Here is a 27,260-nt window from a genome sequence, read left to right as displayed (position 1 = left end):
TATATATACACACACACACACACACACATACACACACATATATTTTATTCACAATAGATAGCTCATGGGGTTACATGAGAAATAGGAGTTTCAGGGGCAGGAGTACTTCCGACAAAGGTCTTGTCACGTGGTAATCTCCTTTCCCTGACTCAGTGCCCTGTGTGTTTTCAAGCCAGCCCTGGGATCTGAACCTGTGGTCAGCCATGTGGTCTTTATCACTGCAGCTCAGTTTGCTATGAAGTGTGCCCCTAGGGTAGGCCCCTCCTGTTTTTTAATATCTTTCCCTTGTTTCTTTGGTCTAGCACCTGATGCTGTTTTTCTGGTAATGACTTGGGGCACATTCCTAGGCTCTGGTTTGTGAGGTGTCTGTGGACTCGGGCTGACAATTCATCTCACCAGCCTGGTACCTTTGATCTTATTCCAGTTCTATTTCATGTGGCAGGAGGTGCCTCCAGAGTTCCCTTGATGAAAAAAGGTCGACAGATGCCATATGATCTCCCCACTGCCCCCACTTAGAATGGAAATAATTCCAGTTTCATATGCCTAGTAGTTATTTTTGATATTGCAGATCCTGATGGCACATTTTGCTTTGAAGGAAATAGACGCTGTTGGACCAGCCAGCGGTGTGTTGGTTAAGGCAGCTGGCGCTCACACAGCTGACTGTGCAGTTTGAGCTCTGGATCCAGCAGCTTGAGAAACATGCCATGTGCATATGTGTGTGCATGCCCAAAGTCCTGAAAGGAGGGAGAAATGGAGGAGAAGGGATTGTAGTGTGACCATCTGCCATGGAGGATCCTTTCTTACTTTTTCCTCTGTCTCTCTTCTCCCTTGCAAGCACCTTCTAGCATATTAAAAATTAAAGAAAATATACATTGTATGTTTAAAAGCTGTGATGGGTCTTATAGCCTTAGAAATTTATTTACTTTAAACTAGAAACCTGAAGGAGGTCTTGGAATGTTCAGGCATGTTTCATTCATTTTCAAAGCATTTTTTTCCTAAGAATGATCAATTTTCATACTGTTTTTAGGAGATGCAGTATCTCTCCCCTCCCCCCCGTGTCATTTGAGTTTTAATAAGGCCTTTCTAATTCCTGTTCTCTCTTTAGTTTTGAGCTTAGAAGTGTTTTCTTTCAGAAGTCTTCTTATAAGGTTGGACGTAGCTTGTCATTTGTGCCTCACATGGTCTCATCTTATTAGTCATGGGTTCTTTTTTTTTTTTTTTTTTTTTTGGAGAGGTTTTTGCTATAGGGCACATGAGCTTGACAGAGAGACAGAAAGTGAGAAATCACCCCTTGGGGGGGATGGCCACGCTGTAACCCCTTCTCTTCCATTCTCCTGTTGGGATCTTGGCACGCATGCACACGCGCCTGGCATGAGTTTAAGCCACCGGGTCTGGGGCTTGATCTGTGGTCGGCTACATGGGAGTCCAGCAACAAAGCCATTACGCCAACTGCCAGTCCCAGTCTTGGGTTCATTTTATAATTACTTGTTTCCTTGTCTGTCTGTTCTGCTTGACTGTAAACTCCTTTCTATCACAGACTTAATCTTACTCATCCTGGTAAGCTCACATTGCGCTTGGCATCCTTTGGCTACTCTTCTAGAGAGTTGATGAGTAGATGAATACGTGCAATTTTTTTTTAAAAAAGCTTTTATTTTATTTTTTTATTATCAGAGGGAACATGGATGGACTTGCCAGAGAGAGGGAGAGAGAGAAGAAGCACCTCAAATGGGGCATGTTCATGCCACAACTCTCTTCCCTCCATTTCTCCATCCTGTCAGAAGCCTGGGTACGTGTATATACACGTATAGCTCCAGCATGTCTCTCAAGCTGCTGGGGACAGGATTTGAATTCCCGTAGGCCATGTAGGATCTGACTTCCTTTGTACTGTGGTTAACCACTTAGCTACAGGGCTGGCCCAATAAATGCAAATTTTATTTCCATTATTTTGAAGGCCTTTTCTTTCTATGGTCTATTCCTTCATTGGATTTCATATAATAGGGACATAGACGTAGAAATTAGCCACAAAAAATTTTGGTTATGGAGTGTGACTTTAGAAGGTTTGTGGACAATAGAATTAAAGTATGAGTTTATTTTGATAGAAAAAAATTTAAAATTCATATACAGTTTCCCATAATATGCTTTTCCCATGAGCTTTTTGTTTTTGTTTTTTTTTTTTGAGAGGTTTTTGCGATACGGCGCGTGCGCTAGACAGACAGAGACAGAGAGACAGAGAGACAGAAAGCAAGAAATTGCCCCCCCTGGGGGGATGGCCACGCCCCGCAATCTCTTCTCCTCCATTCTCCTCTCGGGATCTTGGACACACACACACACACACACACACACACACACACACGCACCCGGCGTGAGTTTTAAGCCACTGGGTCCAGGACGTGAACCACAGTTGACTACATGGGAGTCTAGCGACATAGCCATTACACTAACTGCTGGTTCCTCCCATGAGCTTTTTAAAGACCCCTCGTAATTTTATACACACTGATGTACACTCAGTGACACACACTGACTAGTAGGTTGGTCCGATTGTGCATCTGTGAATGCTGTTTTAAAATATGTTATTGCTAGAAATAAAAATATAAAAAGTTGAACAGTAAAACTCAAGTATGCCCTTGATTTGTACTGTGGCCCTTTGACTTCCTGTGACTTATCCCAGGGTGTGGCTGGAAAATATTTTGGCATTGCTTTAACTTTATTAGTTAACTAGCATCCACTAATAAGCCAGGAAGACAGAGCTAATTGTGTGACAGGCAGCAGGTGTTACACTAGGAAGTTGGGCTCAGTGAGTAATTGTAATTGAAGTTGAATGTAATTATGTGATTCTGAGGTGTTCACATATAATTCCATTTAAGTTCCATCTTGAAACTAAAGCAGTAGGGAAGAATATGGACAAAAGGAAACTAGGCACAAAGATGCCCTTCACTCATGTTTGAGTTGTGTCCGAATCCCCTGGTTATGATAGAAAGAGCTGGATGGCCCTAAAGAGACTGGAGTCCCTCTAGAGACTGTGCAGTTTGGGTGTTCTCACTTTATCTCTGTCCTCCTTTTCACTTACACCCTTCTCTCCCCCACTCATCCCTGCCTTCAGTTCCCTATTGCGTTTTGTTACGTGTGGTCTCCACACACCAGCCCATGCTGTTTTCCATTTGGGATTGTCTTGTTTTTTCTCGATCCATTTCGTTCTGACTTGGTTTGAGGACTCAGCCTACAGCCCGTAGCGGCAGGAAGCCTTTTAGGATCTCCAGTCTGATTTAGATGCTCCTCCTTTTCTCTAGCCTCTTGATTATGGCACATTCCTTTTCGACTTATAACGGTGGGGTTGCCGGTCCTTTCTGCTGTTTGTCTTTTGTTCTTTAAGGTTTATTTATTTATTCCATGTTCGAGCAAGAGAGAGTGAGTTCACACTTCCCACGGGATCCTGATGCTGTGATCCACCCCATCTTCAAGCCAGCCCGGGATCATGCCTGGTGTATTCAGGGAGGTCTTTGAAAGTGAGCCCAGAACCTTTTCGTGCGGGTCAGCTCTGCAGCATGTTACGTTTTACTGCTGCACGAGGTCTCGGCCTCTGCTAGTCTAGTTAAGAGCTGAGATGGTCTTCCTTGCTCGGTTAATGAATCAATTAGAGTTACTAGATTTTTCTAATTGTTCTGTAGAAATAGGTGCCAAAAACCCTAAAAAATTTGGGCTTTTTCTTAGCTACGTATAAAACTTTTAAAAAGTTCCAAGTATATGGTATACCTAAGGGTACTTACTTACAAAAAATTTATAACTTTTGTTTTCTTTTTCATTCAAACTTCAGTCAGTCTTAAACCCACACAGCTTTAGGTGTGGCTTTGTGGAGTCAGATTATGGATGTGAATCTGTTGTTGCCATTAATTGTGGGATTTTAGGTAGGTTGTTCTTCATTAACTTGGATTTCCACTGTTATAAATTTTAGGAATATAAAAATTTTTATATTGTGGTGGGAATTAAATGAAGTGATACATGCTGGCTAAGCTCTGGCATGGTACCTTCCTGAAAATAGCACTGATTTTCTCACCCTGGTTATTTATGAACCCATAGAGTTCACAGAATTGCCAGTAGTTCTGTATTCTCCAAGCAGATAAGAGACTCGAGCTGGAGGAATTACAAATTAGTGACATTGTACCACTGTTTATGACTGTCTGTTGTGGGACCTGCCTGAGTCTCAGCTTCCTGAGCCTTTGAATTGGCCTCCCTGAGCCATATTTCAATCTGAATGGTTCAGTGAGCTCCTCTACAAGGAAACCCAGTAATGCAGTCAACACCAGTCATGTTTCTTCTGGTTTCTTCTAGACCAGGGGAGAACAGATGCCAATAGACTCTCTAAAAAGTTTTGATATGAACTCCATGGGAATAAGTTTGTAAACAATATGGACAAGCAGAAAACTGTCTAAGAATGCTGGTTGGGCTCATGCGATAATGTTGCTTGTAAGCAACTGGAAAATCATCGAAGTCAGCAAGCTGCACTGCCTGGGAAATGAGCAGGATCATTGGGGAGGGGACCAGGTGTGACCTGTATGTGCTATGCACATGCACATAAATTCAAGGCTCGGCTGTGTGATGTGTGGGGAGGATGCTTGCTTTCATCACGTTTGTTTTGTTTTAGTCACTAACGACATGACTACTGGCAAGTCAGGTTTTAGGCTTCAGAGCTTTCTTGCTTGCTCTGGAAAATGCATCAACAGCCTTTCCTGAAAAGGTGCTCTGTGGCCTTCTTACCTGGAGTCTGATGTAGCACTGTGTGTAGTGTATAAAGAATGCTAATGACATGCTTTTGAGTGAATGAAAATGGATGTTTCAAAATGGTAGTTATGGGACCAACAGATAGCAAAATGCTTACATTGCTGGACTGTTATGTAGCCAACGGCAGTTCAAGTCCCAGACCCGGCGGCTTAAACTCATGCCATGCACATGTGCGTGTGTGCCCAAAATTCTGAGAGGAGGATGGAGAAAGAAGGAATTGTACAGTGGCTCCCCCCCCCCCAGGGGGGTCTTCTCACCTTATGTCTCTCCGTTCTCTCTCTCCTCAGTGAGCATACTGGCCCTATAACAAAAATCTCTCTCTCTCTCGCAAAAAAAAAAAAAGGTAGTTACAACTATGGTGACTGAATAAAGATAACAAAATACTTTTAAATTTAATATATAGTAATGTTTTCTCATTTTGCAGATGGAATATTTTACATTGGTAAAATGTTTTAGTCAAGTTAAACTTCAAATATCCAAATACCCTTTAAGCAGCAGATATAATCGAATATAATTTTACCTTTACTTGATGAACTTGATTATTTTAAATATCTTTTTCTGATTTTTTTTTTCGTGAGGGAGTATTTGACCCAGTTTAGCTTTCCTCATGTATGCTGTTGTTTCTTATTTAAAAACAAATTATTTTAAAATTTCATTTATCATTATTGCTATTGTTAAATTTTGCAGTAGTGCACATGTGCTCACTAGAGAGAGAGAGAGGGTGGGAGGAAGGGAGGGAGGGAAAGCAAGGAAGCAAGCTGCCAGGTCCGGAATGCGACTTGCAGTTGGCCATATGGGAGTCCAGTGCCTTACCCACCATGCCACCTGCTGGCCCTTTGTTTCTTCTTCTTAATGTCACACTGCCACCTGCCATTTCTGCCAACACAGTTCTTATTCAGACAACTTGTCTTTTAATTCATCCATCGGTTGTTTACTGCCAGTATTTTTCTTTAGGTCGAGAAGCCAGTTATCAAGTATGGAAAGATTTCTGTGGTAAACAAAGACAAGATTCCGAGTGTGAGCGCATGGCATGTTGGTCCTACATCACAACTATTTTCCATGTACTTCGTGCTTGGGATCCTCTTCTAAAAGATGGCAAATTTTTTTAAAGAATTATTTATTTAAGTTTATTTATTATTACTTTTTTTTTTTTTTTTTTGACCAGAAAAAGACAGAGAGGTGGAAAGTGAGACAGCAAGTCACCACGTCCTGGACTTGAACTGCAGTTGGCCATTTGAGTGTCTAGGGCCCTAACTATCATGCCACCTGCTGGCCTCAAGATGGCAGTTTTGTAGAAAAAATATGTATTTATTTTTATTTATTCATCCATTTATTTTAATTTAAGAGAGAGTAAGACAGAGAGAGAGAGGGAGAGAGAGGGGAAGTGAGAAAGCAAGCCACCAGGTCTAGGGCTCGAACTGTGGTTGGCCGTGTGGTGGGCCCAGCACCTTAATCACCATGCCATCTGCTGGCTCCAAGATGACAGTTTTTAAAGTCAATTTCAATTTTAGAAAAGTAGAATTTACTGTAATATTTTTGCATAAACTGTTCAATAGGTTTATTATGGGTATCATTTACATTTTTTTCTCTCTGCTTTGTAAATAGTCAAAATTTGCTGTGCGATGTCACAATTGTGGCAGAAGACATGGAGATCTCTGCGCATAGAGTGGTGCTGGCTGCCTGTAGTCCTTATTTCCACGCCATGTTTACAGGTATGGAATATTTTAGCATGGCTGTTTTTTTCTTCCACGTTGACAGAGCTGAGCTTTCCCTTCGGTATTTTCTTTTGATATTAACATTTCACTGTTACAAAATGAAGAACTGTAATATAAGAAAATGTTCCCGCTTTGTTCTAAATACCGTTTTCTCTTTGTTTTTCAGTGTTCTGATGAGTAAACATATACATACACAGGCTCACAGTTTTGTTTTCAGCTTTCCTCCTTTACATTTATATTTACATATGTTCATTCCATTTGCCTTTCTGCCACTTATTATAACAGCTTTTTGGCACATTACTATTTTGGCAAAAGAAAAGCACTATTACCATTTTACATGTCTTTCAAATGATTTTCACATTTGCTTCATCTAGTGTTTACAGTGAACAAAAGGTGTTTGTTTAATATCCTTTATTTGGAAATATAAGAAAATTTGGTGGTTTATTCACAAGCTTAGATTTTTGCTTTGGCAACTATAAAAATATATAGAACTACTTTAGTACTTCTGGAAAAGAAGTAATCTATGTCTGTCACACTTGAAGCCTTAAGGGTGAGAAAACAAGTTGCCAGATCTCAGACTTGAACTGCAATCGGTTATGTGGGAGTCCAGCGACCTTAACCACCATGCCACCTGCCGGCCCCACCTAGTTCTTTTTAAATTTGTCAGAGTCACTGAGGGGAAAGAGATAGAAACAGAGAGAGAAAGCAAGAAAGCATCCCCACCATGGGGAATGGTCACGCTGCAGTCCCTTTTCTTTGATTTCTCTCTCCTTTCGGGACTTTGGGCATGCGTGCATGCATATGTGCTTGGCATGTTTTCCAAGCTGCCATGTCTGGGACTTGAGCGACATAGTCAGCTATGTGGGATCTAGCCACCTTAACCACCATGCCACTGTCTGGCTCCTTGAGTGCTTTTCTAGAGAGTCCCCAGGCTTTTAAGAGGATTCCATCTGGAATGCATTGGCCTAATAATTTAGGAATTTTCTAGTAAAGTGTGTGCCCTTTAGGTGGCATTCCTTTTGGTGATACTGCTATTGCCATGTCCTTGGAATTTACTGGAGGTTTAAAACACACGATGAATCTGTGCTTCAGTTTTCTGATCTGAAAAATGGGGATTATAATATTACCCACTTCATAGAATTTTTATAAATATTAAATTGAGATCATATATTTGAATTTTATAAAATATTACTTAGCATGTAAGAAACACTCAGGGCTAGCTGGTGGCATGATATTAAGGTGCTGAATCCCATATAGTTGGCATCATGGTTTGAGTCCTGGACCCAGAGGCTTGAGAAACACACTGGGCACATGTGCATGCATGCCCAAAATCCTAAAAGGAGAAAGGATTGGGGCATGACCATCCCCCATGAGAGTTGCTTCCTCACTTCCTCCTTGTCTCTCTCCAGCGAGTGCACATGCCCCCTAGCAAAATTTAAAAAAAAAAAGAGAGAGAGAAAAAAAAATTTTCAGTTAATGTTGAGAGTAAATATCTTGGTCATCATCATAATTTTTTTAAATTCTAAATTTCTTAATTTTTATCTGCTATTAGAGTGAAAAGTTGAGAAAGCCTTAGGCTAGACTTTTTCTTAAATAAATGTTTTATTTTCTACAGAATAACAAAAATAAGGTGATTAAACTTAGACCTACAAGATTAAAGATAGTTTCTTTTCTTCTCAAAAGACTTTGGAGACTGAGTCTCCAAACATCCTGAGCCGTAGACATCAAGAGAAATGGATGGATGTTAGATAGCTGAGAAAACTTTACATCTCTAGGTTTCTTTTCTGTTCATTTTATAATCTAAATTATGTTTTGATTTCCCTTTCCTAATGGTTCTTTACTCTTCATGGTTCAGCTGACATGGAATTTATGAATATGTTTGCTTTGCCTAGTGAAGGAAATGAGGCCTTGATGTCGCTCTGACTCTCTAAGTATTCCTAGTGTATTTCAGTTAGCGAGTGGGTACTTCTTTGCAGTTCAACTTTTTTCTGCTTGAGAATGTATCTTCTATCCTTGGTCATATTTTTAGATTGCTATGTTTTAAGGTAGATGCAAAATAGGAATACTATGTTAATTTTTAGCATATATAAAATGTGAATTGAGTACCTAAACCGTGGGTTTTTTTTGATTCAACTTTATTGATGTATATTTTCTAGACATGATAAACTTTACCCTATTCAAATGTACAAGTTCATTTACTGAGTGAAAATATCATCACCATAAATTAGCTTTTTATCTTTTGTTTTTGTTTTTTTGTTTTATTCTTTGTCAGTGTGCGTACACATGCCAGAGACAGTGAGGGAAAGTGAGAAATCAGCGCCCCCCATGGGGAATGGGCACACTGCAATTCTTTCAGTTCTTTTGTTTTTTCCATGTTGTTTAACTTTTACCATGTATGTTATTCAACTTATATTTTATTAACTTTAAATTTTTGTTTTTGTCCCATTATCTTTTAAAATTGATTATTAGGTTTTTTTTTTGTTTGTTTGTTTGTTTTTTACATTTAGTTACTGTATATCTTATACAGTATACAAAATGAACTTTCCAGGCATGAATAGATGCAGTGGTCTTTAGGGGTAAGGAAGTACATTGTATATAATACACACTGTAGTTTTTTCTTCTCCATTCTCCTCCTAAGGTTTTGGGCACACATGTACATGTGCCTAGCATGATTTTTTCTTTTTTTTTGGAGAGATTTTCGCTATAGGGCGTGTGCGCTCGCCAGACAGACAGACAGAGACATAGAGACAGAAAGCGAGAAATCACCCCCCAGGGGGGTTGGTCACGCCACAATCCCTTCTCCTCTTGGGATCTTGGGCACGCACGCACATGTGCCGGCGTGAGTTTTAAGCCACCGGGTCTGGGACGTGAACCGCGGTCGACTACGTGGGAGTCCAGCGATATAGCCATTACGCTAACTGCTGGTTCCCCCCAGCATGATTTTTAAGCCACAGGTCGAGGACTCAAATTGTGGTCTGCCATGTGGGAGTCCAGCACCTTAACTATTATGCTACTTGCTGGCCCCCATAAATTAATTTTAAAACATTTTTATTCCCACATAATATTTTTGAGGTTCATTCCTGTTTTAGTATGTTTCAAAGGTAAGTTTGTTTCTTTTTATTGCCGAATAGTATTTGATTGTACGGATATATAACATTTTGACTATCCATTCACAGGCTGATGGATGCTTGTGTTGTTTCAGTATTTGGCTGTTACGAATAATGTTGCTGTGAGCATTCATGTGCAATTCTATTTCATTTCTCCCGGGAGTACATACCTAGGAGTGGAATTGCTAAGTTACATGATAAATTTATATTTGTTTTTTAAAAAAACTGCTAAGCTATTTTCCAAGTGGCTGTATCATTTTACATTCCCACTAGCAATGTATGAGATTCTTTTTTCTACATCTTTGACAACATTTATTACTGTCATCTTTTTTTATTATTACCCATTCTAGTGGGTGTGAAATGGCATCTTATTGGAGTTTGAACTTCCTTAATGATTAATGATGTTGAACATTGTTTTTTTTCTTGAGCTTATATTTAGGCTAAATGTTTATATTTCTCAAGCAATAGATTTTTTTTGTTTCTTTTTTGATGTTCTATGTGCTTTTTTCTACTTTTGAATCCACTGTTATAGTCAACAGTTTGGCAGAGATTAGGCAAAGAAGATACAGAGATTTGCTCTAGGTAGTTTAGTATACTGTATTTTATTGAAGTATTAGCCAGAATATGAGTCTATAATTTCTTTATCTGTGTCATGTCTGAAGCCCTGTTCAAACTTTTTTGTAGTGGTCAGTAGGTAGCATGGTGGTGAAGGTGCTGGACTCCCACATGGCTGACTGTGGTTTGAGTCCCAGACCTGGTAGCTTGCTTTCTCATGTTTTCTCTGTCTCTGTTTCTTTCTGGTGAACATATGTATTGTATAGCAAATTAAAATAATTTCAAATAAAATTAAGTAACTCTTTAAAAAAGAGAAAAAAAACCACACACAGGCCAACAGGTAGATGTTTAGATGCTTTCATTCCATCAAATACCATGCATGCTTATGTTGTCTTGCTCAGTGACAGGGTGTTTTGTTTTACTGTGACCAACCTATTAGGAAATAAGAATTATGTAAGTTTTCTTTCTTGGCTCTTGTTTTTAATCTCCCATAAACTGTGTATGAGTCTTTTTCATTCAGATTATATCACCTGAAGAAGGATTTCATTACTCATGTAGTTTGAGTCAGGGAGTTGAAAAATAATTCTGTGATATAGTCACAGATTTTAGGTCTATTTAGGGCATGCCCATGTTATTTAACTGTTACTTGAGAAAGAAAATCAAAATGGATTTTTGTGTTTTTAGATGTGTTTGTTACAAATGTAACATTTACAAAGCTGTGTGTTTAACAAATGCATTTGAGGTTTATTTGGTGCCAGAAGCTAAAATTTTTAAAATCATTTGAAAAATAGTGAATTTTAATTTTTATTCTTTTGTATGTGTGTACTTTCTGATGATTTCTCTTATTATATTGAACATGAGTCCATAAAATAAATTAGACTAGAAAAATGGTAGATTATTAATAAGTAACTAAAAGTAAGATTTTTTTAAGAGAGATTTTTGCTATAGGGCATAGAGGTTGTTCAGTAAATGTTTGTTGACTGAAATCCTTCTTAGCTAGAATACCCACATTCAAGACTTGTTTTAAGTATTACTAATCATTTTAAATAAAAATGCTACATTTTGAAATTGGCATTTGTTTTACTTTTCATCATCTAGTATTTCGTATTTCCAACCAGTATTTATTTGGTATCTACTGTATGTCAGGTGTTGTGGGATATAGAGGTAAGAAAGACTTCATCCTTGCTCTGAGAGAGCTCAAGAGTTCAGGTGGGAAGAACTTGGTAGAGTTGATTATGGGAGAGTGGGTTTGTGTGAGGTACCCATTGTACCTAGGGTAAGAGTGTAACCCAGCCTGGGGCCTCCAGCAGTTTGAAGGTACCTGGAGAGATTCCGGCAGAATTTTGAAGAATTAGCCTGAGGAGTTAGAGGTAGGGAGATAAAGAGGACAAAGCTCAAAGTAAAAAATTGCTTGGTGTGTATAAAAAAACTACAGCTAGTTCCCCAGTAATATATTTGAAGCCTAGAAGTGGGAGAGAGATGAGGCTAGGAAGTGAATTGGTCTGGATGTCCGTGCCCAGACTAGAAGAAGCTGAGGGATTTTGAGTGCTGTGGTCATGTTTGTGATTACTGCTGGAGGTAGGAAAAGAATTAAGAGGTTCCCTCAGTGATGTTGGTAAGAGGTGATAGCACCGTTGATGACACAGTGACAGAACGGATGGAGGGGAAGTGAGAGGATTGATTTGAACTCTGTAATTAATTCCGCAGGTTTTGGTGAACAGTGGGACTGGTGGGTAGGGAAGAGGGGATGGCCAAGGATGACTCTCACTCAGGCCTTTAGCACAGATATCTTGTGTATATATCCTAATGTAGCCTTAGAGTTGTACGGTCAAACCATGTAAACAAAAGACTAGTCTGTAGAAAGACTGGAAAGTTACAAATGGTGTAGGATAAACTACATACAGTATTATTAGATGGTTTTAAAAATGTACCATCCAACATAATTCTACTATTTAAAGATCTTTCTCTAAACACATCAAAGGGCAGTAGCTAAAGTAATATGTAGCAACTAGAATGAAATAGAAATAGCTTTTATAATTCTTTTCAGTATATACTTTGACTTATAATAGCTAATGGACTTTACAAACAATGCAATTGATGCCAAGCTTTCTAGTTTACTGTTTTTATAAATTAATATGAAAAATTAAAATTAAAATGTTATAAAAACAGTATATTATTGAGATAGAAATTGTTGGAGGTAGATACAGTTTTCTGGGGAGAGAAATAATCTTGAAAATGGCACACAAGGAGTGTGTGAATCAGCAAAGTACATCTTACAGCAGTGCCTTAAAAACTTTTTTTTTTTTTAATTTTTAATTTCACCAGAGGCTATGTGTGCTCACTTGAGTGTGAGGTTAGGGAGGGGATGTGAGACAGCACCCCGTCTTTCCCCATGGAGGATGGGCATGCTGCAGTCCCTTCTCTGTTTCTCCCCCCTCTTGGGGTTTTGGGCTTGCACTGCATGCATGCCTGGTGTGTTTCTCAAGCCACCAGACCCAGGACTCAAACTGCATAGTCATCCATGTAGAATATAGCTGCCTTAACCACCATGCTCAGAAAACTCTTCATGTTAAAAACTGGTAAAGCACTAATTGTTTTTCAGTCACTTGGTTTTGTCTAAGCTCAGTCAATGCATACTCCTGAGAACTGCATACGTGACTTCTTGCTCGTATGGCCTTGGGCTTTGTAGATGAATTAGATATGGCTTTGTCTAAAGTCCAGGTGGAAATCACCAAGTATCTTAATTTTTGTTATAAAAGAGACCCTTCAAACAATAAAACCCAACTATCCACACAGACCAGAAAAATTAGGATAGAGGAAGGTGTTTTATATGCAGATGAAGAATTATTTTTCAACTCTTCTTTTTTCTCCTTTCTTTAAGGGAGGAAAAATGTTTGCTGTAGCAAAAGACACATCACCTTTTCTTCCTGCAGTATAAGCATTTTTCTTACCAACTATTCCCCTTCTCTTGTAATGCGGATGGATGTTTTTCCCCATGGGAAGTAGCAGGTCGTTTGTGAGATAGTTTAGCTCTGAGAAGAACAGCTTCTTTGTAGATCACGTCAGAGATAATCTCCAGGGAAGTGTGCAGTTAAATGTACATCACTATCATTATTTCGTTCCTCCCAGGGTTTGTGTTCGTAAACGAATTTTGTGTAATTATAGATTCCCATAGGCCTTTCTGATAGCTTATGGTCGCTGGCAGTGCATTGTATCTGGGAAAGAAATGAGCTTTCAGGAAACTTTGCGGCCATTGTGTTGTTTTTTTAACTGGAGATGCTGGATCAAGGTGAAGTTGATGGGCGGTGGCCTCATTTTCATGCTTCTTTTACCTTTAAAAGTTGATGAATTTCTAAAACAATTCTTTTTGCTAAGGTTGTCCCATGGTACTTAACATTATTCTTGGACTGCCCTTTTAGTTTTTTTTTTTTTAAAGATTATTTTTTTATTTAACTTCATTTATTTATTTTTAAAATTTGACCAGAGACGGTCAGAGTGAGAGAGCAAGAGAGTGAGAAAGCAAGCTGTCAGGTCCACGACTTGTACTGCAGCTGACTACGTGGGAGTCCAGTGCCTTTAGCCACCTCCTGCCCCTAGCTTCTTGTTTTTTAAAAATGTATTTATTTATTCAGAGGCAGAGAGAGACGAGCAGACAGGCACCCTTGGTAGGGTCTTCATGCTGCAGTCATTCCAGTCTCAACCAGTCTGGATCACAGACAGACGTGCGTACACACCTTGTGTTCTCATGGAGGTCCCGGGACATGAACTCAGGACCTTTCCCATATAGGATCCGTTGTATTACTGTTTTGAGCTGTCTGGCCCTGTCTGTCCTTTCATTATTTATTTATTTATTAATATTTCTTTTTTTTTCTTAAATTTTTTTTTGAGAGTTTTTTTTTTTGGCTATAGGGTGCATGTGCTCGCCAGACAGACAGAGAAAGAGAGATAGAAAGCGAGAAATCACCCCCCAGGGAGGATGGCCACGCCGCAATCCCTTCTCCTCCATTCTCCTCTCGGGATCTTGGGCACGCACGCACACGCGCCCGGCGTGAGGTTAAGCCACCGCATCCGAGACTCGAGCCGCGGTCGACTACATGGGAGTCCAGTGACATAGCCGTTACGCTAACTGCTGGTCCCTGTTTATTAATATTTCTAGAGGGTGCATGTGCTTACAGGAGAGAGAGAGCGCGTGCATGAGAGCGAGCGAGAGCACTGCCCATGAAATATGGTCATGCCACAATCCCTTCTCCATCCTCCTTTTATTGGGATTTTGGGCACATATGCACATGTGCCTGGCATATTTCTCAAGCCTCTGTGTCTGGGATTTGAACTGCTCAATTGTCTATGTGGGAGCCATCCACCTTAACCACCACCCCACGAGCTGACCCTTTTATTATTACGTTTCAAATTTTGAGAGGGCATGTGAGGGAGAATGAGGAAGAAGCACCATGTGGTTTCCAGAACTGTAGTCTAATAATACACTACAGATTGTGCCATGTAGGCTGGGTGGCTCTACCCTTTTAGCTTTTAATTAAAGTTTTCATTCTCCATCATCCATTGCTCGTGTCTTCTTATATCGTAGGTCATTTTATATTGTCCACACGTAGGACACCTGCTTCCTCCTCTCAAGTCCCCTTGATTTAGGGGTCATCCCTTCTCTTTTCTGCATTTCTTTCTGTTTTTCTGTGTCTTTCCATAAGTGGGCTGTGTGCCACTTTTTAGCAGACAGTGATGTCGAAGGGTACCTGGCTTTAGTAGTAAGTGTTTTTTTTATAAAAATGGATGCAGGTTGAAGTTACTGCACATGACAAACAGCAACTGAATTTGTAACAGCCTTTGCCAGTGACTAACCCTTTTGTGATCCCTCTTTTGCCTTAACATTCCCTTAGCATCTTGCGTAACATATTTTTCTCATTGTTACCTGAGTGAAGGTTGGGATCTTCCACTCAGGATTGAGCCTCTCTGTTGGGGACAGGCCAAGCAGTCTCCCCCACCCCAACCCCCGGCCCCGCGGGTGTCTGTGCCTCATGAACAAATGATGGGAACCAGGTAAGTCCTTTTCAGCAAGTGCTCATTGACACTGGCAAATGGTGTTTACCATTGTTACTTTTCTAGTCAGGTCTAGAATTCTATAAAGAAAACTGCTCAAAAGCATGGACAGGGCCAGCAGGTAGCATGGACATTAAAGCGCTGGATCCCACATGGCTGGCTGCATGAGTTCGAGTCCCAGACACAGCGCCTTGAAAATCATGCTGGGTGCGTGTGCGTATGTGCCCAAAATCTCAGGAGGAGAATGGAAGAAAAGGGACTGCAGCATGACCATCCCCCCTGGGGAGTGACTTCCCACTTTCCCTCCCTCTCTTTATCTTAGTTTCTCTCTCTGGCGAGCGCATATGCCCTATAGCACACACACACACACACATACACACACACACACACACACACACCCAAACCCACTATAAAACTTAAAAAATAAAAAGGTGGACCGCATCAGGTACTGGTCCTGTGGCCAGGTGTTACAGTTCATGGAGCTGGACACATGGCATTGTTTGTTGTGGTGAAGTGATTTTCGGCCTCAAGGGCTAATAGTGTATTTTATGATTTGTTCAAGTAAGCCTTGGGAGAGGTAGGGGAGTGTTTTAAGCTGTTAGAAGTGGCTGGTCATGTTTCCTACTGAATACAGTGAGTGGCAGAGAACTGGCTCTGTCTACCTTGGCCTCGGATTTCCATCACAGTGTCTTGCTGTAATGTCTCTCTTCCTCCTCTGTGTTATAGGTGAGATGAGTGAGAGCCGGGCAAAGAGAGTTCGAATAAAAGAAGTGGATGGCTGGACCCTGAGGATGCTGATTGATTATGTTTACACTGCAGAAATTCAAGTTACAGAAGAAAACGTACAGGTAAGAGTAAATACTTCCTATCATTTAGCCCTTTATAACATGCAGTATCTTAAAACAAAAAAGCATGCCCACACAGTATACATTTTGTACTAAAGTAACAGGATTCATTTAAAATTGCATTTCTAAGGAACAATTGTTTCTCATGATGGCATCTTTTTAATAGTTTTTGACTTCAATATCTTTTATATTCTTAAAGATCTAAGATACAGATCTTGTAGTTCTCTGGATGATGCTTGTTCTTTCATGGAAACACTGTCATATTCATTTCAAACTGCTGATTGAAGCTGCCTACAGTTTTTCTTTATTCCTTTAAGGACAAAGTCTACAAAGGATTTTTTTTTTTTTTTTTTTTTACTTTTAACAGCCTTTACTTCTTTTACTAGTTTAACAGTCTCTTGAAGTGATCCTCGAGTTTAGCTATAAATTGACATTACATCTTTTTTTTCTATAAAGAACTTTGTTATAAATATGTTATATTCATGTTTAGATAATGCAGATGGATATGGAGTAAGAAGTGAAAGTCTCTTTAAAACTGTCCTTCTTTTTAATCTACTCTAAATTACACACATTGATCAAAAAGTAGCTTCTGTTACCTGTTTTTTTTGGTATGAATACTCTCAGGTCATTTTCTGTGCATTCAATCACATTTACATGTATACATGCACACACATACACAGTTTTCTTTTTTCACATAAGTCATTTATATTGTACTTGTCCTGTAACTTGCTTTTTTCACTGAGCGAAAGTGTCTTGGAGATCTTTACATATCAATACATATTTAGAGTTAGTGGATCAAAGTGACATGCATATCCTAATTTTCGATGGTAACACCACGTAGATACCACAGTTTTGGATCTGACACTTGAACCACGGTCAGCCACATGGTAGTCTAGTGATGTAACCACCATGCCACTTGCTGGCCTGTTTTGTTTATATTTTTAAGCATAGTTTTCAAGGTTGGGATTTTGATCTTTTTTTTCTGGCAAAGTTGGAAGATAATTTGAGCTAAGTGAATTTATAGTTTTAGTTTTTAAAAGAGATAAAAGGAGAACATATTTTACCATGACCAGGCTTTTAATACAACTCTTTTGCTGTAGCTGTTGAGTGACTTTTGTCTAGTTTGCTTATGTCTAGAGTTTTCAAGGAAAGTATATAAACCTGGGGAATAGAGAAATTAAAGCCAAACACTGCTATAAAGTGTTAAAACTTTTGGACATCTTGGAGGATCTGAGGAAAAATGTAGACCTTTTTGAAGGAAAGGGCACATAAGTATGTATACATAGTGCTTTCCATACACTGTCAGATAATCTGCGTGCCTTGTTTTCAGCTTTTCCTCTACTACCTTCCTCCTTCCTTTGTACTGTTAAGAATATTTGGCTTTAGATGTCATTGATATAGAGACTGGACGTTGGTGCGGCATCTTCAAGGCTGACCTACATGAAAAGTTTCCAGATTTGCATCGGGGACCACCTTGAGTGTATTGGGGTTGTCTGACCTGGGACAGGTTGGGGCTTGGGGGTGGTAGATTGAGGTATCCTATCAGATATGTATATCACCATATAAGATAGGTATTATTCCCCATTTGCGGTTGAAGAACTAGGCTCAGGAAGGCGAAGTAATTTTTTTCAACATCACATCCCAGCTATAAAGTTGTCATTAACTAGTATTACTTATAAAAAGAGTTTATAAATTTGAAACTATAAATACCTTCATAACTGAAAAAAACTTCTTCCAGTATGTAAATTATTCAAGACATATGTTTCTTCATTCAATGTGTTTGTTAGCGTTTTCAGAGAATCTTTAAGGATCTTGACTTTTTTAAAGCATTTACTTCTTTGCTAAATTTGTAGTTTTGTTATGCACATTTTTATTTCTCAGCTTTTGGACATTTGTTTTGGCTTGCTAAAAGTAGGTAAGAATTTTTCACTTGATGTAAGTGTGAAAAACAAAGGGATGTTAACAGTGTCAATGTAAGTAAATGCTCTCATTTTCTAACTAATATTATGGGTGTTCATCTTCAGGTTTTGTGTGTATTAGAGCTTTTATCATCTCAGAAGAATTTAAGAAACAGCTGATAGTATTGAATGGATAGATTTTAAATAGTGCTTGAAACTTATATATTACATAGATTGGAATTATCCGAAACAGAAGCATCTCATGTCTTCAGTGATGGAATGGAATTTATTTATTTGTTGTCGAATTCTTCCAACATAGCCAGAAATTGGTATTCTTTTTCTTGTTTTTAATTTACAATTTTTTAATATAACAATTGTTACAATGTGATTTTTGGGGGGCGGGCTATAAATACAATGCATAATTACTACATCTGGATAATGGTCATCACCTCAGCCATTTTGAAATAAGAGAATGAATGTAAGTTTTCCAAGAGACATTTAAAATCAGTTATTGGTAATAAACACATTGAATGTTTAATGATCTCAGTGCAGTAGAAAATTCATCTTAGTGTGTTCATTTCATTGGTAGGGTATGGCAGGTTCTTTTTGTTTTGCTCGGAAGCAGAAGTGCCAGGAGTATGCTCACGTGGTGTTTCACCCATGTGATGTTCCTAAGAGGAAGGTGTCCCCTGGAAAGACTTACATAGTTCCAGGCCTGTTGGCATCCTTGAAACATGTTTTAAGTTGGCTGAACAAACAAGAGGTTGTTCAAGTGGAGAAATGATCAAAAGAGAATATGTTTTTTGTTTTTCATAAGAGGATTTATTTGTTTATTTATTTATTTATTTATTTATTTTTTGGCCTTAGGACACGTGTGCTGGCTGGAGAGAGTGAGACAGTGAGAGGGAAAGCAAGAAATCATCCTCCCCCCGGGATAGATGGCCACCCCACAATCCCTTTTCCTCCATTCTCCTCTGGGGGTCTTGGGCATTCACACACACACGTCCAGTGGTGTCTGGGACTGTAACGGTCATCCAGCAGCATAACCACTACACCATCTGTTGGCCCCCCATACATACTTTATTTTAACCTGAAACATGTAAATATACAGTGTGTGCCATTATATATCATTTTAAAACTAAGAGAGTTGGTTGGGAAGCCACATGCCAGATCTTGCACAAACTATATCATAATCATGCATCATCCATACTATTCCATTTTTTTCTTTTAAACTGCACCAAAAAATGAGACACTTCAAAAGAAAGCTCAGTGCAGAGTCGTCTTTGAATAATACAATTTCTCTTTTTTGTTCCTCCCACATTTCATTTGACAGAAAATTTTATTTTTGTCAGATCCGTGTAAAGCAGTCAGCTTAGCTTTCATAGATGGAACTTTTCACACTCACGTTTCATTGGACTGTATGTATTTGTTTAAGTTACGTGATTTCTACAACAAGGGCAAGTGTCATAAAGAGGTGGGAGCAAATCCAACAAGTGTGAACCGATAAAGTGCAGAGCAGCTGGAGGAGCAGAGGTTAAGTGGAGGTCTTTTACTCCGCGTGTTTCTGTGCAGTATAGGTGGATATTGAAACGAAATTCCCATTAGATAGATACTTGTTTTTTCTTTTTTTAAGAGAGATTTTTTCTGTAGGGTGCCTGTGCTCGCCAAAAGGACAGAAAGGGACAGAGAGATAGAGATAGAAAGACAGAAAGCGTGAAATCACCTTGGGCGTGGGGTGGGGGAGGTGGCCGTGTTGCAATCCCTTATTTATTCTCAGGATTTTGGGCATGTACACATATGTGTCTGGCGTGAGGTTTAAGCCGCTGGGTCTGGGACTCGAACCATGGTTGGACTATGTGGGAGTCTATTGACATAACCACTACTCTGTCAGCTGGTCCCAATGGACCTTTGTTTTAAAAGTGTTTTAAAAGTAAATAGGCATTGAGGATGTTATCTGCTAAGTACTTGGTCCTGATGTTGCTACAAATGTTGAACAAGAAATAGAACATAAAAAAAAAAAATAGAATATATACTTAGATTGGACTTTTGCTTTGCTCTTTAAATTCCATGTGACCTTGTTCACATAGCGAAACCTCTCTGAGCTTTTTTTCTTGGCAATAAAAGGGGAATAATGCTGTTCTTTCTTTTCTTATGTAAGAGATTGTGGAACATCAGTCATTAGATAACTGGTGTATGTAGGGGCGTGATATGCCAGACTCTCACTGAAGGCCTGGTTGAGATTGGAACTTGAGCCAGAAGTGAATAGAGGTGGGAATAGGAGCACAGACTTGAGGAAGCAAGTTTAAGTATTTCTTAAATGGGGTGGGGGAGGCAGTGTGGTGGCATGCAGTCCAATTTACAATGTTAAAGGGTAAGTTCAAATTTCGGTCTGAATGACAGGCTTCAGGCAGCATGGCAGCAGGAGTGTCGTGATGCCAGTGGTGGGTGACTATGCCTAGTGTTAGGCTGATGGCAGTGTCTGTGACCCAGGAGGCGCTTCCTTGGTGAACAGTGACTCAAGCCTGTAGCTCTGATGTTGTATTTTATCAGGAAGGAGACTTGGTGAGGGCTTGGCAATTGTAATGCCCACAGATAATTAAGTCTGGGATTGTGCAAACTATTTCCACAAGGAACTGGACTGCAGACCTATGATCTGAGGCTTGGCCTATGGGGCCTTTGGACTCACGTTGTAGCTGGATACACGCGAAGGTGCTTCTGAGGCTTGGCCTATGGGGCCTTTGGACTCAACGTAGCTGGATACACGCGAAGGTGCTGAGGCGAGTATACCATGTTTTGGACAGTAAGATTAATGCCAGAACACTGATAAGGTACCTAATAAACTTTCAGTCTTGGTCAAGGTTATTTTAGGACTGAATTGTATAGAACTTGAAGATCTAAGGTATTTAAGATCTGTAGTTGGACCAGGCCAGATCAGGGAAGGATTAATAACTATTTTACTTCTTATATATGGCATGCCCTTTCTCTTTCCTACTTCTAAGCTATTGAGCTCGCCTATTTTTCTGTTGCTAGTATTGATCCTGGTGAGTTTCAGTTTTCAGTCAGTAGTTCGTTAGCTATTTTTGGAGCTTTTATTCTGTGTGAGGTGGTGTTCTAGTCACTGGCAATGCAGTGTCAAACAGCACAGACAAGGCCCCTGTCCTGAAAGGCTTTACATTGAAGGGCTTTGAATGAAAATTTTACATTATCATTCTCTGAAGAGGAGTCATTTGAGCAGAGAGTTGAATGCAAGGAAGGAGCGAGTGATGCAAAGATCAAGGCAGAGAACATTCTAAGCATGAGTATCAAGTGCAGAGGACCTAAGATGGGAATAAATTTGTCATCCCCCCCCCTTTTTTTAGAGGTTTTTGTGTTAGGACACATGTGCTTACCAGAGACAGACAGACAGACAGACACAGTGAGAAGGAAAGTAAGAAATAACCCCTCAGGTGATCACCACACCACAATCCCTTCTCCATTCTCCTTCCGGGATTTTGGTTGGGCATGCACACACACATGCCCGGCATGATTTTCAAGCTACCTGGTCGGCTCCTTGAACCGAGGTCGACTGCTACATCATTTGTTGGCCCCAAAGTTGTCATGTTTAAAGACCAGAAGAAAAAGATAATCCTTAAGGAGAGTAAATGGTAGGGAGCATGAAGAAAGTTGAGACTGGAAAGGTAGCTAGGACTAGATAACATGCGATTTGTAGACTATGCTCAGGAGGTTGGATTTGATTCCATTTATAGGGTTTTAGCAGGGGATTTATGCTTTAGACAGATTGCTCCCCTCCCCCAGCTGCTGTGTGGACTATGGGGCAGTGGTAGAATTTGGGAGGCCAACACCATTTACATGTCTGTTGGGGGACAGCTAAGTGAGAGACTATAGTGACTTGTGTCTGTGTTGTGGTGTGAGATGATGAACAATGGTCAGTGGTAGGACCAGTAGAATTTACTAATGGGTTTGCATGTAGAACACTTACTTGAGACTGTAGTCATTAACATCAGACAGAAAGGTTGTGTGATTTTCTTTAGCCTGTTCAGTCATTTATACATAGGTTTGGAGATGACGAATACATTGGTTAGTTATTGCCACAAAAATGCTATAAAACAAATTGTACCAAAGCTCAGTAGTTTAATACAAAAGTTACTTTTTTAAAAAACAGTTTTGCCACAAGGTGCTTGCGTTTGCTGGAGAGAGACAGTGAGAGGGAAAGTGAGAGAGCACACCCCAGGGAGATGAACATGCCATAATCCTTTCTCCTCCATTCTCCTGGGACTTTGGGCACTTATGTTTATGCACCTGGTGTGATTTTCAAACCACCAGGTCTGGTACTCGAATTGTGGTTGGGCATGTGGGAGTGCGCACTCTAACCACTGTAACACCTGCTAGCTCCTAAAAATTGTTTATGGATTTGCACATTGGCTGAGGATCACCTGATCTAGCCTGAGAGTGGCTGGATGATTGGTTCTGAGCCACAATTGTTTAATCCTTCTGGAATAACAAGTCTTAAGCAGGCCATGTGAGTGGATACTTGATGAGGTGTAACTCAAGAAATGAGATGTTCTTTCTGTTTGGATGTTTATGTTATCAGAAGTTGTCAGAAATCGTGGCAGAGAGGAGAATAATTTAGATTTTCAAAAGTTATCAGTGAGTGAGTAGGAGGTACTGAGATGTTGCTAGATAATTTCAGTAAGGAGAGTGAGAGGATGTATGCTTCAAAGGAGCTGTGGTTTGTGGAGAAAGGAGAAAGGAAGCAGCAAAGCGAGTTACTTCTCTGGGCCTAAAAGTAGCATTGTGTTGTTTAGGTTGGGCAGTCAATTAGTGGGTCAGGAAACAAATTTAGTAGGTCATTAGTGGCATTAAGGAAAAAAAAGGCAACTCAAAAATTAGAGATTAGAGGAGGAAGTTCAATTCAAGTCAAAGAACTCTCTTTCTCTTTTTTTTCCCCCCATTTATTCATGTGCATGCATATGAGAGAGAGCGAGTGGGAGAGAGACAGAATTTGAGATGAGCACCCTCACAGAGTCTGGTCACATGATCGTCCCATTCCTCCAGTCTTCCAGGCCCTTTAGATTTTGGACACGCGCATGCACGCCCCGGGTGTGTCTGGCTAACTTGACTGGGAATTTGAACTATAGGTGCCATGTGGAATTCAGCTTTTTCTGTTTCTTTTGAACAGTACATTACCACTGTGCCACAGAACTGGCCCCTGAAAATTATTTCTAGACTAGAAAATGGCAGACCTTAGCAACTTTCTATGCTTTATGAAACTTTGAATTTTAAGTTGTGATATAGGAAGTCTTACTGTGGAGAATAGCTAAAAAAATTTTAAAAATTTTGGCTGTATGGGAGAGAAAAGATTCACAAACAGTAGGTATATGGCTGAATATATTATAAATATATTGATTTTCATGTTATTTGTGTATTTATTTTCTAGACTACATTTTTTAGGTTGCATTTCTAATGTGGAAATGCCTACTGGGTGACTAGAAAATGTTGACTGCTTGATTATCAGGAAGCATACATACTTAGTAATAATCCAGCAGGTATGCTTTGTTTCCTACGCTGACTGCAGTCCCAGGAACAGTGTACAGAGATGCAGATGGATCTGCTTGAGATGGGGATCAATGAAGGTGATATCTAAGTAGGGATTAGATGTCACACGTCTGGTCTGTTTCTCGGCTTTGTGTTAGCTCCTGCAGAATTGATCAGACGCTTGGGAAATAACTCAAACTAGCCAAAATGTAAAGACTGATACATGAACCATAATGATCTTAAATAGACTTTCAGTAGGGTCACAGGTGTCTCTGGTGATGGTATATGTACGTATTATTCAAAGTGAATCATTGCCAGGATCTAGGTGCCTGAGTGATAGAATTAGTAATCAGAGGATCAGAATGGAATCACAAGGTAGAAGTTCCTTCAGACCTGTACTGTCTTTCCATTGCAGATCATACGTTTGTGGTGAGTTGCATATTGATTGCACACTGTTAAATCTGATGTATCTCCACGTTGCATGGCACCAGGGAAACTCTGACAAATAATTACTCTTCCAAAAACCCATTTCTGAAATGATTTTGTAATGTAGTAGTTGTCCTTTTCTTAACCCGGGCATTTGAGGATGTGACAAACTCTGCTAGCCACAGTGGCTCAAATGAGACATTGGTTCTCAATTAGGGAGACAGCAGCTCCAGTATTTTGCATTATCTTTCTTCTTACGGAGATTTAATAAGGTGGACTGTTTTAAGTCTTAGGTTAAAAGTAATCTCTTCAAGGCTGCCAGTAGCATAGTAGATAACTGTTGCACAGAAGAAACCAGTCCCACATGACTGACTAGGGTTCAGTCCCTGCCCTAGTGTCTTGAAACAAAATAAAACAAAACACGTGGTGCATGCATGTGCTCAGGATCCTGCTGGGATGGAGAATTGGAGGAAAAAGGATGGCAGCATGATCAGGCCCCACTGGGAGGTATGTACCCTGTTGGGAGGTGTGTACTCTCTCTCTCTTTCTTCCTCTCCCTCCACACACATGCTCTCTGTCATTTTTATATATATATATGCCCTGATAGAGACTATAACTACACTCCTGATATGTTTTAATCTTTGTCAAGTTCCAGATCTGCTCTTTCTATATTGCCATAATCTTGATTGGATGCCCATTCTTAATTCTCAGCCACACATTTAGAGGTTGCCTGTGTACTACAGGAGTTCATTAGAAGACTTATCTTCAGGGTTAACAGAGACATCCACTGAGCGGTTTTGTAAATGTTCTTAGTGATCTTTTGGCATAAGACAATTTAAATCAAGCATATAATGCTGCATATTTAAATTACTGTTAAACAGTTCAGAAAATAATAATAAGAATCCCTTAGATGGCTCTCCAGTAGCATAGTAGATAACTGTTGCACAGAAGAAACCAGTCCCACATGACTGACTAGGGTTCAGTCCCTGCCCTAGTGTCTTGAAACAAAATAAAACAAAACACGTGGTGCATGCATGTGCTCAGGATCCTGCTGGGATGGAGAATTGGAGGAAAAAGGATGGCAGCATGATCAGGCCCCACTGGGAGGTATGTACCCTGTTGGGAGGTGTGTACTCTCTCTCTCTTTCTTCCTCTCCCTCCACACACATGCTCTCTGTCATTTTTATATATATATATATGCCCTGATAGAGACTATAACTACACTCCTGATATGTTTTAATCTTTGTCAAGTTCCAGATCTGCTCTTTCTATATTGCCATAATCTTGATTGGATGCCCATTCTTAATTCTCAGCCACACATTTAGAGGTTGCCTGTGTACTACAGGAGTTCATTAGAAGACTTATCTTCAGGGTTAACAGAGACATCCACTGAGCGGTTTTGTAAATGTTCTTAGTGATCTTTTGGCATAAGACAATTTAAATCAAGCATATAATGCTGCATATTTAAATTACTGTTAAACAGTTCAGAAAATAATAATAAGAATCCCTTAGATGGCTCTCCGCTTGTAAACTTCATGGGCCAGTGGGCTGTTAATTTTCATGTTAGAATTCAGAGCTCAAATCTTGAATTTACCACCAACTTCAAGAATGGCCTTGATTAAGACATTAACCTTTCTGTCTATTTCTCAACTATTAAATGAGGCTAATTATGCTTTGACACATCATAGAAATGCTGTAGAATATTCTAGTTAAAGCTTGCAAAAATATTAAGATGCCCTATGAATACTGAGCAGAAATAAGAAATGTGCAGCAACAAAATGACTCGAGACCACGAGGCAGAAGAACAACTCATTATGATTGTTGGGGATCACTGGGCAGAAAATGATTCATGTGACTTTTCCCTCATTCTTTATGTTCTGAATCAGGACACATAAAAATCCTATTCTTAACGTGCTATAGTCTTTCTCCAGCCAGTAGTTCTTGTGTATTTAAGTTAGTGTGGAGACAGCTCTCTGGGGGGATTGTAGTACTGCGCTCTCTCTTTGACTTATTACAGTGTGTTCCTTTGGTTTGACAGGTGGTGGCTGGAGGAGAAGTGATATTTCTCTCAGCAGAGTCTGTGGAGGCTTTATTGCTTTTGTATTCATGTTCTGTTTGTCTTATGAGATAGACAGGAAGTCCTTTGTGAGTAAAAAGGTTTGGCAGACGATGTGCTTGGAAAACACAGTTTATAAAATCCCTTGAATCAGACCTCCAGGATTAGGGATTGTTTGCAGTATAGTAAAGGGAAAGCCTATCAGTACAGTGAGTTTATCTAACATTCTAATACTCAGAAATGTGTTAACCTGCTATTTTATCACTTTACCAGTATTTATTATCATTACCCAGAGGCATCAAATCTTAAATTACGTTCAATTAAGGTTTTTTTTAAGTTTTTTTTTATTCTGAGAGAGAGAGAGAGAGAGAGAGAGAGACCCATCTACACAGACACATACCCAACAGGTTCTTATTTTTTTTTAAAAGTTATTAGTTAATTATTATTATTATTATTTAATTTGCTGTAGAACACATGTGCTTACCAGAGACAGACAGAGACAGAGAGAGGGAAAGCAGGCTGCCAGGACTGGGACTTGAACTGTGTTCAGCCATGTTGGAATCTAGCACCTTAACCATCACTCCACCTACTGGTTCACTCAGCAGGTTCTTTTTTTTTTTTTGAGAGATTTTCGCTATAGGGCACGTGCACTCGCCAGACAGACAGAGAGAGACATAGAGACAGAAAGCGAGAAATCACCCCCCGGGGGGGATGGTCACGCCACAATCCCTTCTCCTCCATTCTCCTCTCGGGATCTTGGGCGCACACGCACATGCGCCTGGCGTGAGTTTTAAGCCACCGGGTCCGGGACACGAACCGCAGTCGACTACGTGGGAGTCCAGTGACATAGCCATTACGCTAACTGCTGGTTCCCCAGGTTCTTAAAAACATAATACAGCCCTAGTTTCATTCAGCCCAGAACATGGGCACATACATGGGACCTTCCATTGTGGGTCTAGTAGTAGTATTGTTTTATTGTCATCTGGACTCTATAATTGAATTTTGATGTTAATTGTATTTTATTATATTTTAAGTCTGAATTTGGGAATCCTCATGATTTTATTTAATCAAATACTTGACTAACTAAAACATTCATTCTGCAAACATTCCTGTTCCATTATGTTTTATTCTATGTAAGTGAAGAGTACTGAAAAATAAAAATCTTATTTAAGAATTTTTTATAGAACAGAATTTATTGAGGTCAGCTAATTTGAGAAAAGCTAGAAAGCTAGAAGTCTTTTTTTTTTTTTTTGGGGGTTTTTTTTTTTTTTTTGTTTTGGGGGGGGGGCACCTCCCAA

The 27,260-nt window shown here is 39.6% G+C and overlaps 1 protein-coding gene across 1 annotated transcript in view; it reads left to right on the top strand.

The window, feature by feature from the left end:
- The window catches only part of KLHL2 (kelch like family member 2), a gene marked incomplete in the record, with an annotated part of 110,656 nt that overhangs the window by 16,438 nt on the left and 66,958 nt on the right, over window positions 1-27,260 (top strand). The window contains 2 exon segments of the mRNA XM_027772824.1: window positions 6,382-6,488; window positions 15,929-16,050. Of these exon segments, the coding sequence (XP_027628625.1) occupies window positions 6,382-6,488; window positions 15,929-16,050 (229 nt within the window).

This window comes from Tupaia chinensis, unplaced genomic scaffold (assembly GCF_000334495.1).
Source record: "Tupaia chinensis unplaced genomic scaffold, TupChi_1.0 Scaffold000039_1, whole genome shotgun sequence".
Lineage (NCBI taxonomy): Eukaryota > Metazoa > Chordata > Mammalia > Scandentia > Tupaiidae > Tupaia > Tupaia belangeri.
Note: the sequence above shows the minus strand (reverse complement) of the source record. Positions and strands in the feature narration are given on the sequence as shown.